At 33.1% G+C, this 14,945-nt stretch overlaps 1 protein-coding gene across 4 annotated transcripts in view; it reads right to left on the bottom strand.

Annotated features, from left to right (window-relative positions):
* Positions 1-14,945, bottom strand: part of for (cGMP-dependent protein kinase for) — a 749,843-nt gene that overhangs the window by 366,276 nt on the left and 368,622 nt on the right. For 2 of the 4 annotated variants that reach the window (XM_068346109.1, XM_068346110.1), the window contains exon 2: positions 6,846-7,739. The exons of 1 other annotated variant lie outside the window; for it this stretch is intronic. In XM_068346109.1, coding sequence (XP_068202210.1) covers positions 6,846-7,393 — 548 coding nt within the window. In that variant the 5' untranslated portion in view covers positions 7,394-7,739. The remainder of the gene's footprint in view (positions 1-6,845; positions 7,740-14,945) is intronic. One more of the 4 variants, XM_068346111.1, reaches the window with a different exon arrangement.

Raw genomic sequence — 14,945 nt, 5'->3', positions numbered from 1 at the left:
TATTTTCATCTTTAGTCCTTTTTTTTAATGTAACTAGAAATCCAATTATCTATTTAAGTCATTTCTAAGGTATGTTTAAATTAAGTGTTTGTTGCTTAAACAAATGTATGAAATGTGTATTGTCTATGAGGGACGAATAATTCAGCAGTAGACCTCACGCTATAGTACTAACGGGAGGTAGATCTCACGCTATAGTAGCACCGAATTATGTGGTATTTAATATTTTTATAAATACTACTTTCTCTCATTTTCTCCATGATGGCTCTGTAGTAGAGTTATGCTTCGGCTGCTTGATTTGAAAATCTCTTATCCACAGTTCTACTGAATCCGGCCAAGCAACATCCGGCATAATCTTAAAAATATATGTTAGAATGTAGATACGAATGGCATTACTATTAATAACAGGAAAAAGTAAATCACATTTTGAATGATTGTGTCATATTGCTTCGAATGTAAGTATATGTCAAAGCCAAATTATAAAAATAAAAACTAAGCAAGGACCAATAATCCATATAATATATATATATATATATATATATATATATATATATATATATATATATATATATACACACACAGTATATAATTCTCTCTCTCTCTCTCTCTCTCTCTCTCTCTCTCTCTCTCTCTCTCTTGCTTTCCAAAGTTATGAAAATAACATTAGTATATCTCATAGTTTTCATTAAACCTTATAATTCTGAATCATTAAAATAAGAAAAAAAAAAAGTGTTCAAAACAATAATGTTGTAGGAAACCAAAAAGTAAATATGATTATTGAGAGATTATGGGTATACAGTAAATATATTCCCATACACTCTCTTAGCAGCTCAAAATACAAAGAAACATTACATTTCTTACAAGGCTTAGCGAATACAAACAGGTTATTCTGGATACAAAAATATTTTACTCTGTAAAAAATAGTCAAATATTACCATTATAATTACAGCATTTATTATCATTATGATTTTCAACACTTATCATTAATATAAACAATAAGTTAATTATTAAAAAAGGAGACCTACCAGTTTTAGTTACATTACTATTTAACAAAAATACTTTTCGTGAGCCTACACAGCCCCCTTTAGAATTCTCTATTTTCTTTTCCCTTTTGACTTAAATATGCGAATTTCCTATTATCTGGCTCTCTGTGATACGTTGAATTATATTCACCGCATGTTTGTCTCTAAGATTTCTTGAATTATCTTAGTTACATATTTGTATGCAGCTAAAATACAGATACATAGACTCTTTGTGTGCATTTTAAAAGTCCCCTAAGACATATTTAACCTTCAGTAATATATTTATCATGATTCCTACAAAGAAAGAAACCGATGTGGGTTCTCTTGATATCTACAATAATAATAAGTGTTATCACTATCATCATAACAATTATCTATATTGTATTCTGGTTGATTTGGCTAAACTTAAGCCATTATCCACCGAAAATACATAGAATAAAATCCAAGCATACACAAGGTTGGATATGAATACACACACACACACACACACACATATATATATATTATATATATATATATATATATATATATATATATGTGTGTGTATATATATATATATATATATATATATTTATCTATATACATATATATATGTGTGTGTGTGATTAGATTATCAAAATCTTAACAGGGTAATACAAAGATAGCAATCAATCTGTCGAGAGACAATGTCCAACCTAAACTTTCCAACAAGAAAGAGCAATAAGAAATAAAGTTGAAATAATAAAACTTTCCCCATTTCTAACCAAATAATATCCATGGAAATACACTGCACAGTTTTTAACACCATAAGGAATGCATAAATCGTAAATTCTTGTAATATTTTCTTAAGCGAAAACTGAATGATAGAAATTCATAACGAATAATATTCAGTCAAATCAACGGAAGGATCTTATCAGTTCAGAATAAAAAAAAAAAAAAAAAAAACCGTCATTACAGATTGACTACAAAACGGCTTACTAATGGGCTCCACACAACTGTCACACAACTCATTGCAACAACTAATTGAAACAGTCGTTAGTAACCAATTATATGGAAATGACGGCTAGAGTAAAAAAAAAAAAAAAAAAAAAAAAAAAAGAAGAAGAAGAAGAAGAAGAAGAAGAACAAGAAGAAGAAGAAGACTATCATTTTTTTTCAAATATGCATTTTCAAGATTTTTAAACTTTTAGCTTTCAGTGACAGTACGACTTCAGGATGTGATGGGTATTATGCCTTCTCTATCGCTATTACAACACATTACGAGACATAGTTCACTGTTTCAGACAACTGACGCTGGTTTAATAAGACAATAATAGAAGTTTCCTACCCACTAATCTATTATATATATACACGACTGGCTTAGAAAGACCATAAACAGACCCAAGTGGAAGGCCATGTCTGGGGCCTTTCTTCTGTATTGGACGAGTACCGGCTGATGATACATATATATATATATATATATATATATATATATATATATATATATATATACATATATGTATATATATAATTTATATATATAATTTATATATATATGTATACACATAAATATTATATATGTGTATAATATACATATATACACATACGCACACATATAATGTGAATGCACACTTTCAACAGTTGAGCAGCAGCTGCTATTCTGCTTTTTACCCCAAAACCTCAGAAGGGAAAAACAACTCGTTAAAAAGCACCAGTCTGCCATTTTTGAAACACGTTTTAGTCCAGCAATATGTTTTCTCCTCCCACCTACTCATCAGCAACTATTTGGTTGCAGAAAAACTGGGCGTCATTAAACCCATCCAACCGAACATCTCGAATACATTTGGTATGCAGCAGATATCCAGACACACATACACAAAGCTTTAATGCAGGATACCGAGGAACACGAGATTCTTCGAACAAATCCACACGAGTTGTATCAAAAGTAAGTGGATTGCTCCATTTACTGACCGGATCTTGTGAATAATTTGAAGACCAACATTATACAAAAAGGTATAGTCTGCTAAAGCAGACGCTATTCACTGTGTGCACTCAATAAAATTAACACCAAAGTTACATTTTCAAATCTCAAGCAGAAATATATTAATCTTACAAACGGACAATGAGATTAAAATGATATCAGTCTCCAACTCGAATCATTATGAAGATATTATGTTGTTAAAGATTATTCCCAAATTTTCCGTAGTTTGTGAGGAATGCAATTTTTAAGCGGACACCTATGGTGATAAAAAAGTTATATTACCTAATGCTGTTTCACCATTACTGATCATTACGAAACAAATCCCGATTTCAAGAAAGAATTGTACAAAATATTAAATAAAAAGTGAATATATTCTGGAGGAGCAATATACAGGTAAAGATTCTAATGAAATAATTTTAATATAAACGAGAGAGAGAGAGAGTGAGAGAGAGAGAGAGAGAGAGAGAGAGAGAGAGAGAGAGAGAGAGAGAGAGAGAGCAAATAGGATTAAAGTATTAGCTACATATTCTTATATAAAAATTAACAGTGTCATATGTTCGTGCTAGTGTTACACATGTATTTTTTATCCACCATGTTACAAATAAATCGGAGTAGCATGGAGCACGATATGGAGGCCATACTATCCATATAGTTTCTTTTTTATTACACGAAAAAATTTCTGCGTTACAAAGATTTTTCAGTGCCTACTTATTTGACCTACAGTTTAACAGGTAGTAAAAGACATAAAACGAAAATGTTGTCAATCCTATCTAACAAGACAACTCTGTGTTGTTACTTCCAATTAGCTTTTAATCACATACAAATAAAGGTCAAAACTTTGACATAATTCGCTGATTATAACATAGATACAGAACTTCATGAATATAATAAAAGACAAAATTATAAGTAACATATTAGTAAGTTTTAAAAAAAAATAAAGACTGGACAACAGGGGCAGGGGGAAACGTTTATTGGTATGGGAGGGTTGGAAAAGGGAACAGAAAATAGAAAGGCAGGATAAAAAGATGAAAGGCAAATTGCTTTAAAAAGATAAGTATTTAATCAGATGGTCCTACCATTATTAACATATGCATCATAAACTTGGAGCCTTACTAAAGCCTTAGAAAATAAGCTCGTAATAACTCAAAGAACTATAGAAAGAATAATGATGAAAATAACTCTAAGAGACAGAAAGAGAGCAACATGGATACTAGGGTAAACTAAAGTAGAGGATATTCTAACATGTGAGAAAAAAATGGATATGGGCAAGACATATAATGGGAATGATAGACATTATATGGACATTAAGAAAAACAGAATGGGTCCATAAAGATTGCAAAAGAAGCAGAGGAAGGAAGAAAAGAGGAAGGATTGACGAACTAAGGAAGTTTGCAGGTGTGGACTAGCATAGAAGTATCATAAACAGAAACAAGGCAAAGGGCAAGTTTGAGGCCTTTGTTCTGCAGTGGACTGGTAACGGCTGATGATGATGTCGATGATATATATATATATATATATATATATATATATATATATATATATATATATATATGTGTGTGTGTGTGTGTGTGTGTGTGTGTGTGTGTAATTTGTAGTTTGTTACTTGGCATTCGATTAATGATGAAGTTTTGCACATTTAGACGTGTTTTTCAATTCTAAGTACAAAACACCTGAATTCGACAGGTATAAGTACAGAAGAATTGTCATTGACTTTTATCTTTCTTCGTGGCCAAGTGGTAGTCACTGTCTATACAAGCTTGCCGGACCAGGGTTCGATTCCCGGCCGGTCACAAGCTCTTGTCTTTGTGTGATTTCGCTTGGGCTCTGATCCCGTGGTCGTTAAGAGAATCCAGACATTAATGTATCAAAAATATATATGGCTTATTTGATTATGAAAAACACGTTTAAATGTGCAAAACGTTATCACATATATATATACTGTATATATATATATATATATATATATATATATATATATATATATATATTCATCAAGTTATAAAAACCGTCATTATAATCTTACACAAAATTAACGAGCACACATCCAGATGGATGTGATACCATATGGTCCATAAGGATGATTAAAAATTAAGTGGCAGGTTATCTTACCATGTAAACTAAGCTGTAAAGTGAATCTAAACTTATCAAACGAGGCCTAAAGGTGACTGGGAATGATCAATAACCTAAATATTTAAAAGTCCTTATAAACACCAACGAAATTTTCTGGTAATGACTCAACACAACGTTCCGAGTAAAATTAAAAGAATTTCCTTTACTATTTATCTTTTCCTCAACTTGTTTTATATTTACAAATAAGTCAGTCAGGCTGAGATTAACAACGTAGGGTCTGATCTCTTATCGTAATTATAACTAACATTAGGCGGACTGGATTTAGTACGAGGAAAGTTATACAAAATCAACAAATATTCAGTATTCAATGTGTAATAACATTGATACGCTTATACTTGCATACATGCATTGAATATATATATATATATATATATATATATATATATATATATATATATATATATATATATATATATATATATCCACACGCACACACACACACACACATATATATATATATATATATATATATATATATATATATATATATATATACATATATATATCCACACATACATATTTGTGTCAATATTATGCTTCATAAGCTATAAATATACCGCATTTCACAAAATAAAAGCAATCCGACTTGTACCCTTTGAATACTATTATATATGCACGTAATTAACGTCTAAAAACAATACTACAGATAACTGAAGCGATTTATAAATGATTTACGTTAACAATATATTCCAATTTACTCTATACAACTTAGGTTTGAAAACTAGAAAAATTAGAAGAGTAAATAAGAAATATAAACAATAAATCAAGATATCTACACCTGGGAGTGATGATGCGTCCACAGTAATATCTCCACTATAACAACCAAGCATAAGATAACAGTCAACCTTAAACTGAACGCTTAAGGGTTCAAATCTATCACTATCAAAAATTTCAATCCTCATAACTTCTAAGGAGAGTTCAAATGCAGTTGTGAAGACTGTCCGCCTAATGAATTGTTCATTTTAAGCGTGGTTTCAGCCAATTTTATATTATGTGGTAAACGGTTAGGGATTTGGTCTAAACTTAGTGAATTGTTTACATTGGTTTATCAAGCTTCTGCAAATAGTTTCTGCGCTGTTTAAAGTTAGATGCTATTGGCGCTATTGTAAACGTGTCTGTTTTGCTTGCATACCGCCTATATTTATCATTTATTCACATTTTCTTTTCTTTTTTTTACTTTTCAAACAATGAAGATAAGGAAAAAGAATGGTGTAAGTTGTTAATGGTAAATTGTGTGGTATTATAATGATAGTAAATTATTCGTTTTAATTATCCTCAGTAGTGTTTTTGAACATTACTGTTTCCGAGAACGTTCACATGTAAAGTCCAAACAATTAAAATTTGACAATTATCATTTTGATGTTGTTCTAAGAGAATCAGACTATTCATAGCTTACAAAAAATGCCCGAATTGTAATAAAGAGAGACTCCATAGAAAAACATCCGTCACTTTCATAATTTATCCTTTGAAACTTCCTCAACATCACTTGCTTCATACATCTGCACAGTGGGCTCACCAGCAGGTCATCAAAATCCCCTAGGCACAGCGTTATTCATCATACACACACACCAATGTTGATATTAAGGACCTTTCTTTCTAAAATGAAGTTTACTACATATATACATCTATTTGGTGTCCATACTCTCTCCTTCTACATCCTAGCACTTACCATATATTATTTTCACAGAGAGAGAGAGAGAGAGAGAGAGAGAGAGAGAGAGAGAGAGAGAGAGATGCATTCTTAAAATGACACTTACTTCTCCGACTTGGGCACGACGACAGGGTCATACTCCGGATCATAATAATCATCATAGTCGTTCTCCGTTGGCTCTGCCGAAATGGCAGTCCTTTTAGGCCTGGCTTCAGCGCCTTCGCTGACGCCCTCAATCTTGTTATGCCGGAGGACAGGGGTGTTGAAGCACTTTTCGTTCTGCAAGCTGGCGCGGTTATGGTGCTCGTTGTTGTTGTTGCGTAAATTGACTGACCGCAAAGACAGCCGCTTACCGTTGACAACGTGCGATCTCTGTCCTGCCGGAGGAGGCAGCACCGACCGCAGTTTATCTAACTGGGTGTTGAGAGTGGCAATGGTGGTCTCCTTTTCTTCCAGCTCCTCCCGCAAGCGCTCAATGACACTGTCCTTGAGACTGAGCTCCTCGAGGGCGGACGACAGAGCTGCTTGAGTGTCCTTTAAGGAGGTTCGTGCTTTACTTCCCCCTCCTGAAGAGGAGCTAAAGGACACAGGAGAGCTCCTGCCACTAGACCCGCCATCGCCACTCCCACTACGAGGTTTAAACCACTTCTGCATAGCGGTACGATTACCATAGCATGGTGGTAATTATCATATCAGAGAGATCTCTAACCCACATCACTTTACTATGGTATAATTCATCATTACTACCACCATCATCACTTTCATCACAAGAGCACAGCTTCCATTATTCTATTTGCATCGGTTGCAATTATAGACGCACAACAATTATCACACAATGATGACTCTTCGACAAAAATCACCATGCATATTCCACCACTAGTTACCATACTTTACCCTATAGTATTTTTCATTATGCACAAAGTTACTGAAATGCCAACGAATGAATATCCACTAAATGTTCGAGATTACAAAATAACTCAAACATCAAAACCCTTGACAGCTGTGAACACAAATAAGATATAGACATTTGAAAACTTTCGAGTTAATAATATCTTATTAACATACAAGACTAATATAGAAATACTTAGGAAGCTCGAATATCCTCATGGTATCTGCTCTATGGATGGAGAAGTCGTTTCAACAGAGCTGAGTCGTGGACTCGGGGGCTTCCAGTAGCCCACAGGCTTACACAATCACAGCTAATCAACCGAAAAGAGTTTTCCTAAGAATTTTAAAGTCTCCACGTGATGACCACCAGTCTACGAAGGATACAGAATCTCCAAAGAAAATAAATACCTTAAGGAGGACTGAGAGTCCTGGGCAAGAGGGTTACTGCCCCTTGAATACTGATGAACTCCCTCCCCACCTGCATATCACCAACAAGCCCCCCCCCCCCCCCTTTCCCTCCGACTTCATGCCTTCTCTCCCCTTCCTATACCTCTTCAACTCGTCTCTTCCCCTTTCCTGCCCTCTTCACATTCCAAGGTCAAGCTATTCTCGAGATGAAAACATTTAGCGCTTATGTCAATAGTCACTTTCCTGGGCATAATGAAGGTTGCATACCGCTATCTAATGAACCCTTTCTCAAATCCATAGTTTTCTTCAAGAGATAGTAATTCCAATCATAAACACAGACATTATTCCTCCTAAGATACCATACCAATAAGAAAAATCCATATACACAATATAGACTTTGCATGTGTCGTGCATAAGAGCAAATAACACCATCAACACCAAGTCTTAAGACAATTTGATCATACAATTCCAGCATTAAAAGATTAAACTTTATTCAAAGATGCCTGAAGAAATATATACATATGCATTAATTTCCAACAATAAACGAACTTGAGACACCTGTTATATCATTAAATATTGAAACCAAGTCATCCTATGCATTCTACAGACTCGAATTGAGCAATCCGCAAGAAGACTAAGTAAACAATACAAAAAAACCTCTACATCCAAAAAAAAAAAAATTCCTATTTAGAATAAATGTACCAAATATTAGCTCATTTCAAGACAGACAAGTTATTAACACAATGCTAATGCTTAAAGCTGGTCTTATTTCTGCTTATCTCCGACATACCTGAGCATCCGCTCCACATATGGATCTCCAAAACAAACGGCATCCTCTTCACCAACAACTATTTAGCCTACCTTACAAAAAAATACACAAGACTTCTGATATATATATATATATATATATATATATATATATATATATATATATATATATATATATATATATATATATACACACATATATAAACCTTTTCTAATTGTCACATTTGTTTCTAAATTTTTGAAACTTCCAATCACGTGAATTTTGAACGTGTACACATGTCTGAACAAAGCGCGTGTACACAATAAGAATCACCAAGAATGTGCCCCTTATATCGTCCTCTTATTAAAATCGTTCAAAGAGCCTGAAAGAGCAGCAGGAAGCTCTCCTTATCAAAACACCACTTATATCTATCCAAAGCTATTTATATTCAACAGCTTCCTCTGTTTTTCATTCGTATAAAAATCTAAAAATACCTCGAGAATTATAAGTAATCACATCTCCATAATAATAATATATTATATATGATCAATCTCACTTTGATACATTGTACTATTATTCATAACTAGTATGGAATGCACTGGCCGAAACTTGAAAAGTTATTGCATGCACAACTACTAATTAATACATGAAGCAACAGCATTCCGTCAATATTTCACACAAACACAATGCGAGTTAAAACAAGGAAAATTACTTCGGTTAATAAAATCCAAAAGTGGCAGCCAGACCTACACACATAAAAAACCTAATATGCAGAGAGACTTGGAAACAACAAGAACGGGAAATCAAACAGCGAAGTCGATGAGAATGATTGATCCAAAGATTGATATTATTCAGACAGAGGATTACGAGACCAACTCTTGAGTGTTATACTCATAATGCAAAATAATTTTCATACAGATGATGAACATAAATCTCGGAGGAGTAAAAGGTGAATGTTTTCTAAATATGTGAAGTGAGTTGTGGTTTCAAAGACAGCAAGATCTCTTTTACAGACGAAGAATAAGGGGATTTACATTAAGATCATCTTTCAAAAGGTGTTACAATGTATGTCGATATTGAGAGAGAGAGAGAGAGAGAGAGAGAGAGAGAGAGAGAGAGAGAGAGAGAGAGAAAATTGAGAAAGGAAGAAGAGAGAGTTTAGCTTTCGATGCGCACTGATACCTAATATCAGAACACCTCTCTTCTTCCTTTCTCAATTCTCTCTCTCTCTCTCTCTCTCTCTCTCTCTCTCTCTCTCTCTCTCTCTCTCTCTCTCTCTCTCTCTCTCTCTCTCTCTCCATATACAATATATACATACACACTCACATACACACACACACATATATATATACAGTATATATATATATATATATATATATATATATATATATATATATATATATATATATATACACACACATATATATATATCATATATATATATATATATATATATATATAGACGTTATATAATGTATATTAAATGTATGTTTATTAATTATACAGTCTTGCATGCTTCCTGCAAGTGCACCAGAGCACGTCAATTTAAAATACATCAAAATTGTGCATGTTTTAACCAGGCATTCAAGGCATAATACCCTGTGGAGTCTCTAATGAATTGAAACGAATAAAGCAAACGAAGCAGCATGCAACCCAACAAACCAGTCATGGAACTCGACACCAATGACAGGTATTGGTGATATCGCACCAACACCCCTTCTTTTTTTTTCCACAGCACTCAAAAGCACAGCCAGTCACGCATGACCTGCGTTATTCAGGCACGAACACAATGACTAACAGGAGGATCGTCACCGATATGTCACGCAATCCTAAATAGTTTCGTGCGGATGACAAAGGCAGTCACAATACTGGACCCCACTGGATTAGGTAATGAGTGTGACGTAATCAACACAGTAATGATATATCGTATGATTCCAAAATTTGTGGACTTTGTCCTCACAAATAAAGGAATAATCAGTAGTGATACTTAATTTTAAATCCATGATGATAATGATGATAAAAATAATTTTTTCCTTCTAACATTTTTATCGGTTTAGTTGTATATCAATAATAATAATAATAATAATAATAATAATAATAATAATAATAATAATAATAGCTTGAGTAATCTATTCCGCCTAACTTTGTTTGTCGGTTAAATTGCATATCAAAGTGGTTATGAGAGAAAAAGTCTAATGTTCTACTGCTTGTATGTCATATTATGATCACTAATGAATTTTACAATTGGGTAATATTTACAAAGCTTTTCATAATGAATAACAAGAGAAAATTATACATACATTTCTGACCCAAGGTCATTCAATTTAATTCGAAATAACATTTTGAAATCATCCCTTCTTTTAGAATGTCTTTGTTGAAAAATAAAAATTAAAATAATAACTTCAATAACGGAATTTTTAATGAAGCCAGCAATGAACGGACCTATTCAACTATTCTTAATAAGCGACATAATAATAAAGCATGAATTGAAGCCGGAATTAAAACTGGACATAAATAATTATATCGAAGAGAATTCTAAATATCATTTCTGAATGGGAAAATAGTTTTGATTTTAATTCTTAAAATATACCCGAGTTTTTAGCTTTAAAATAAAGTGATGGAAATGAAAAAGAACCTAACAATCATTGAGTTCACTGCAAGTCATTTGTGATGACAATTCAATGAATAATAATTATAAAACCTATATTGTGGTCTTATAAATAAAGAAAATGGTGATAAAACCATCACCTGGTGCTGATATAAAAACAAATTCATATATGTATGCAACTCAACAAAATAGCATGAGAAGATTTGACTTGCTTTATCGCGAAAGAAATCTCTCTTTTAAAGACAAGTCGTTCAAAATTTTATAAAAAAAAAAATAAACAACTCACTAGCATAGTACGACAGCCAAGCTGAAGAAAAAAAAAACACATCTCTCGGAAACTGGTAATTTGTAGTTCAGTAGTCAACAGTTCTTTGTACTGGAGGGAATCATCATGAGAAAACGCTTTATTTTGCAAACACATAAATATGAATTAATATCATGATGAAGCACGTATAGGACGTTTCTAAAAATACGACCGCATATTAATTTGACTCATTCCTTTGGGAGCTTCTCCTTTAACACTTTTATTCAGCAGAAAAAAAAGGTTCGTTTTCGAGGTGCTTTATCAGATCGCTCTCGGCAATCGGGTGAAACAGGGAGGCACTATCTCGCTTATCCTGTTCTGCTTGTAGCCAGACGACTTGTTATTCCTATCCGAGAGCAGTGGCGTTCGACAGTATGTCTGCAGAATCCTATACTCAGGGGATTATGTTCCCATATTCTCAACACAATAACTAAGTGTTGCCATTACTTTGAAATGACCGAGAAAAAGTAGGAATTGACCTTAAATACATTAAAACTTTAAAGCGTCTTGTATTCCTATTCAATCCATTTAAGATAGCATAATCTGTATTATTTAAATCTTGAAATCAATAGAAAAGACAAAAACACAGTTTTAAGGCGTCCGTTCAACCACAACTAACTTTTGGCCAATCTTATCAATTTCTTATTCTTGCAATACCTGTACCAAGGATTAATCAGTGGTATGATGAACAGTAATGACTGCAGAGTGCAAAATGACAACTGGAGAATTCCCTAGTTTTCCTACCTAATCAACTAGTATTTATGGGTAATTTTTATTAAGGAAAACTACCAGGAAGGCATAGATTTATCGTTCATGAGTAAATTATAATAATCTATATAATTTTTAGCTTATCGAGGTTTCTATCAAATAGTACAATATTCGTTTCAATTAATTCTCAAACCTTTTTACCAATCATTCTGATAATTTGCGTCAAAAAGATGGAGAGTGCGTGAGAAAACCTCATTACATCAACTAGAATTACTAGAATTTAAACAATTTTATCATAACGAGTTTGCACCAGCGTTCATCTGATTAACCTGAGGTCAACATAATGGAAATTAAAGAAATGGCAATACAAAAAAATATCATCATTTACCATTCCATGAGGTAGAAAAATTACCGTCTTTCTATTTCTCTAAATATATAGTATTTCAAATTGTCTTCTACGTCGAACCTGCAATAATCTGAATCAATTTAAGGTTATGCGATAAACCTGTTTGACAAAAATTCAAGCTATTACATATAAATATCAAAGGATTAAATATAAATTTCAAGCATTTTCTATGTTCGAAAATACTCCATGGCCTTTCATTTATTTATTTTTTGAAGGCGAAAATTACTCCAGTGGCTTAGTGCCTGTAATCATGAAGAAGCCGACTGCGAAAAAAAATATTTACTAACAAAACTTCCACCTGGGGGACCTGTCCAAACTGCTCCACTAATAACAAAATCGCTTTCGAGGACAAGGCTGTGAGGATAAAAATAAGGTGAAAGATGTATCATTACGAATCCTTGAAACGTCGAATGGAGCACTCAATCCTACAACAAGTCAAAGCTATCAAATATGAAATGATGCAATTACCAATCTTGTCAATCAACACAGGATCACAAGTAAGTGTTAAGAACTTCGTGGGAATGAATCAGCAAACCGGTCAGACAGAAAGTAAAAAGTAAAACGAATGTAAAAGAAAAATAAGTAGGATATTTCATACTGGGACAAATATTGTCCTCCAAATCTATTAGGAGTTTTTGACCACCATGACATCCTCAATAAAAAGATTTTCCTGACATCGCATCTACGTGACTGTTGGATGATGAGGGCTGTCTAAAGGGCGCTTCTCTCTCTCTCTCTCTCTCTCTCTCTCTCTCTCTCTCTCTCTCTCTCTCAGACATCCTCTGAGACAGAGATCCTGCTCTAACGAAATGGTATTGTTGTCTGAGAGAAGAACTCGAAGGCCAAAGACTTTTTTACCGTTAGAGTGACTCTTGATATCAGTTGAATAATGATAGTGAAAATAAATGGAATGAATGATAGGAGATTCGAGTACAAAGAACACCTTCATGTCCTTTTCCTAGAAAGGTATGAGAGAGAGAGAGAGAGAGAGAGAGAGAGAGAGAGAGAGAGAGAGAGAGAGAGAGAGAGAGAGAATTATATTTAAAAGAAATAAGCTGGAAGACTATTAACATCAAAACAATGTAATAATCATACGATAACTTTTCTATTGACTATCCTTTATTTACAATGAAAAGTAAGACGTCACTATCCTAAGTCTTCACTCTCATAGGAATAAAAAGAAGTATATCTAAGATGAGAAACAAAAAAAAAGAAAAAATCTGCAAGATTTTAAACATAAATTATGAAATCCAAATAAAATATAATTAACCTAGCGAATCCACTACTGTTTTAGATTTTTTTTTTTTTTTTAAAGAATAGAATTCTAATTTCAGACGCATACATCTGACTTAAGTCTAAAACTTTTCGCGCTAAGGATGAATTGTTTCTTCATCTGATAAAGAGGAAAATAAGTTAAAATGCCCCATTTTTTTCACTATGTACATTTGCCTACGACAGTAAATTCAAAGCCGTATGCTTTTTAGTTTTGGTATTGATCAAATTCAATGGTAAACTAAACCACAAAGAAGAGAGAGAGAGAGAGAGAGAGAGAGAGAGAGAGAGAGAGAGAGAGAGAGAGAGAGAGAGACTACCCCAATATTATCACACTATTAAATAAAATAGAATAAAGAACTATGAATATTAAGACGTGGCCTTTCAAAAGCTTACCTTAACGCTCTTTTTTTGCCATAACAGTAAAATGTTACAGCACAAATATGATATGATAAAAAAATTATTTTTCCCGAGGTAATGAGATTAGTATACAAAAATACGTGCCTTAGTCGCCAAGGCACGCAGCAAAATAATTTCTCAATACGTAATCTATCTATTTGTGTTTAAATTTGAACAAACCACAAAGCTAAAGCTTCAAGCTTATCAACCGTAATAGTTATCTTTTATTCAAACCACCAACAAGTGCTAGTCAGTGTTAGGCCTACCTCCTCTAATATGTCTCTCCCCTCTTAATATTCTGTATTCTTTAGAATTATTCTTCACGTGACAACAGTACATTTGTCTATTACAATAAAGGCTGTCAAAAGACACCTTCATTAAATAATTGAATGGTTATGATCTTAACAGATCACTGAATCATACTTAACTGCAAACAGACCATTGGCATTAAAATACTTTTTTTTA

The sequence above is a fragment of the Palaemon carinicauda genome, chromosome 22 (assembly GCF_036898095.1).
Source record: "Palaemon carinicauda isolate YSFRI2023 chromosome 22, ASM3689809v2, whole genome shotgun sequence".
Taxonomy (NCBI): Eukaryota; Metazoa; Arthropoda; class Malacostraca; order Decapoda; family Palaemonidae; genus Palaemon; species Palaemon carinicauda.
The sequence above is the reverse complement of the archived record's forward strand: the minus strand, read 5'-3'. Positions and strand labels throughout refer to the sequence as shown.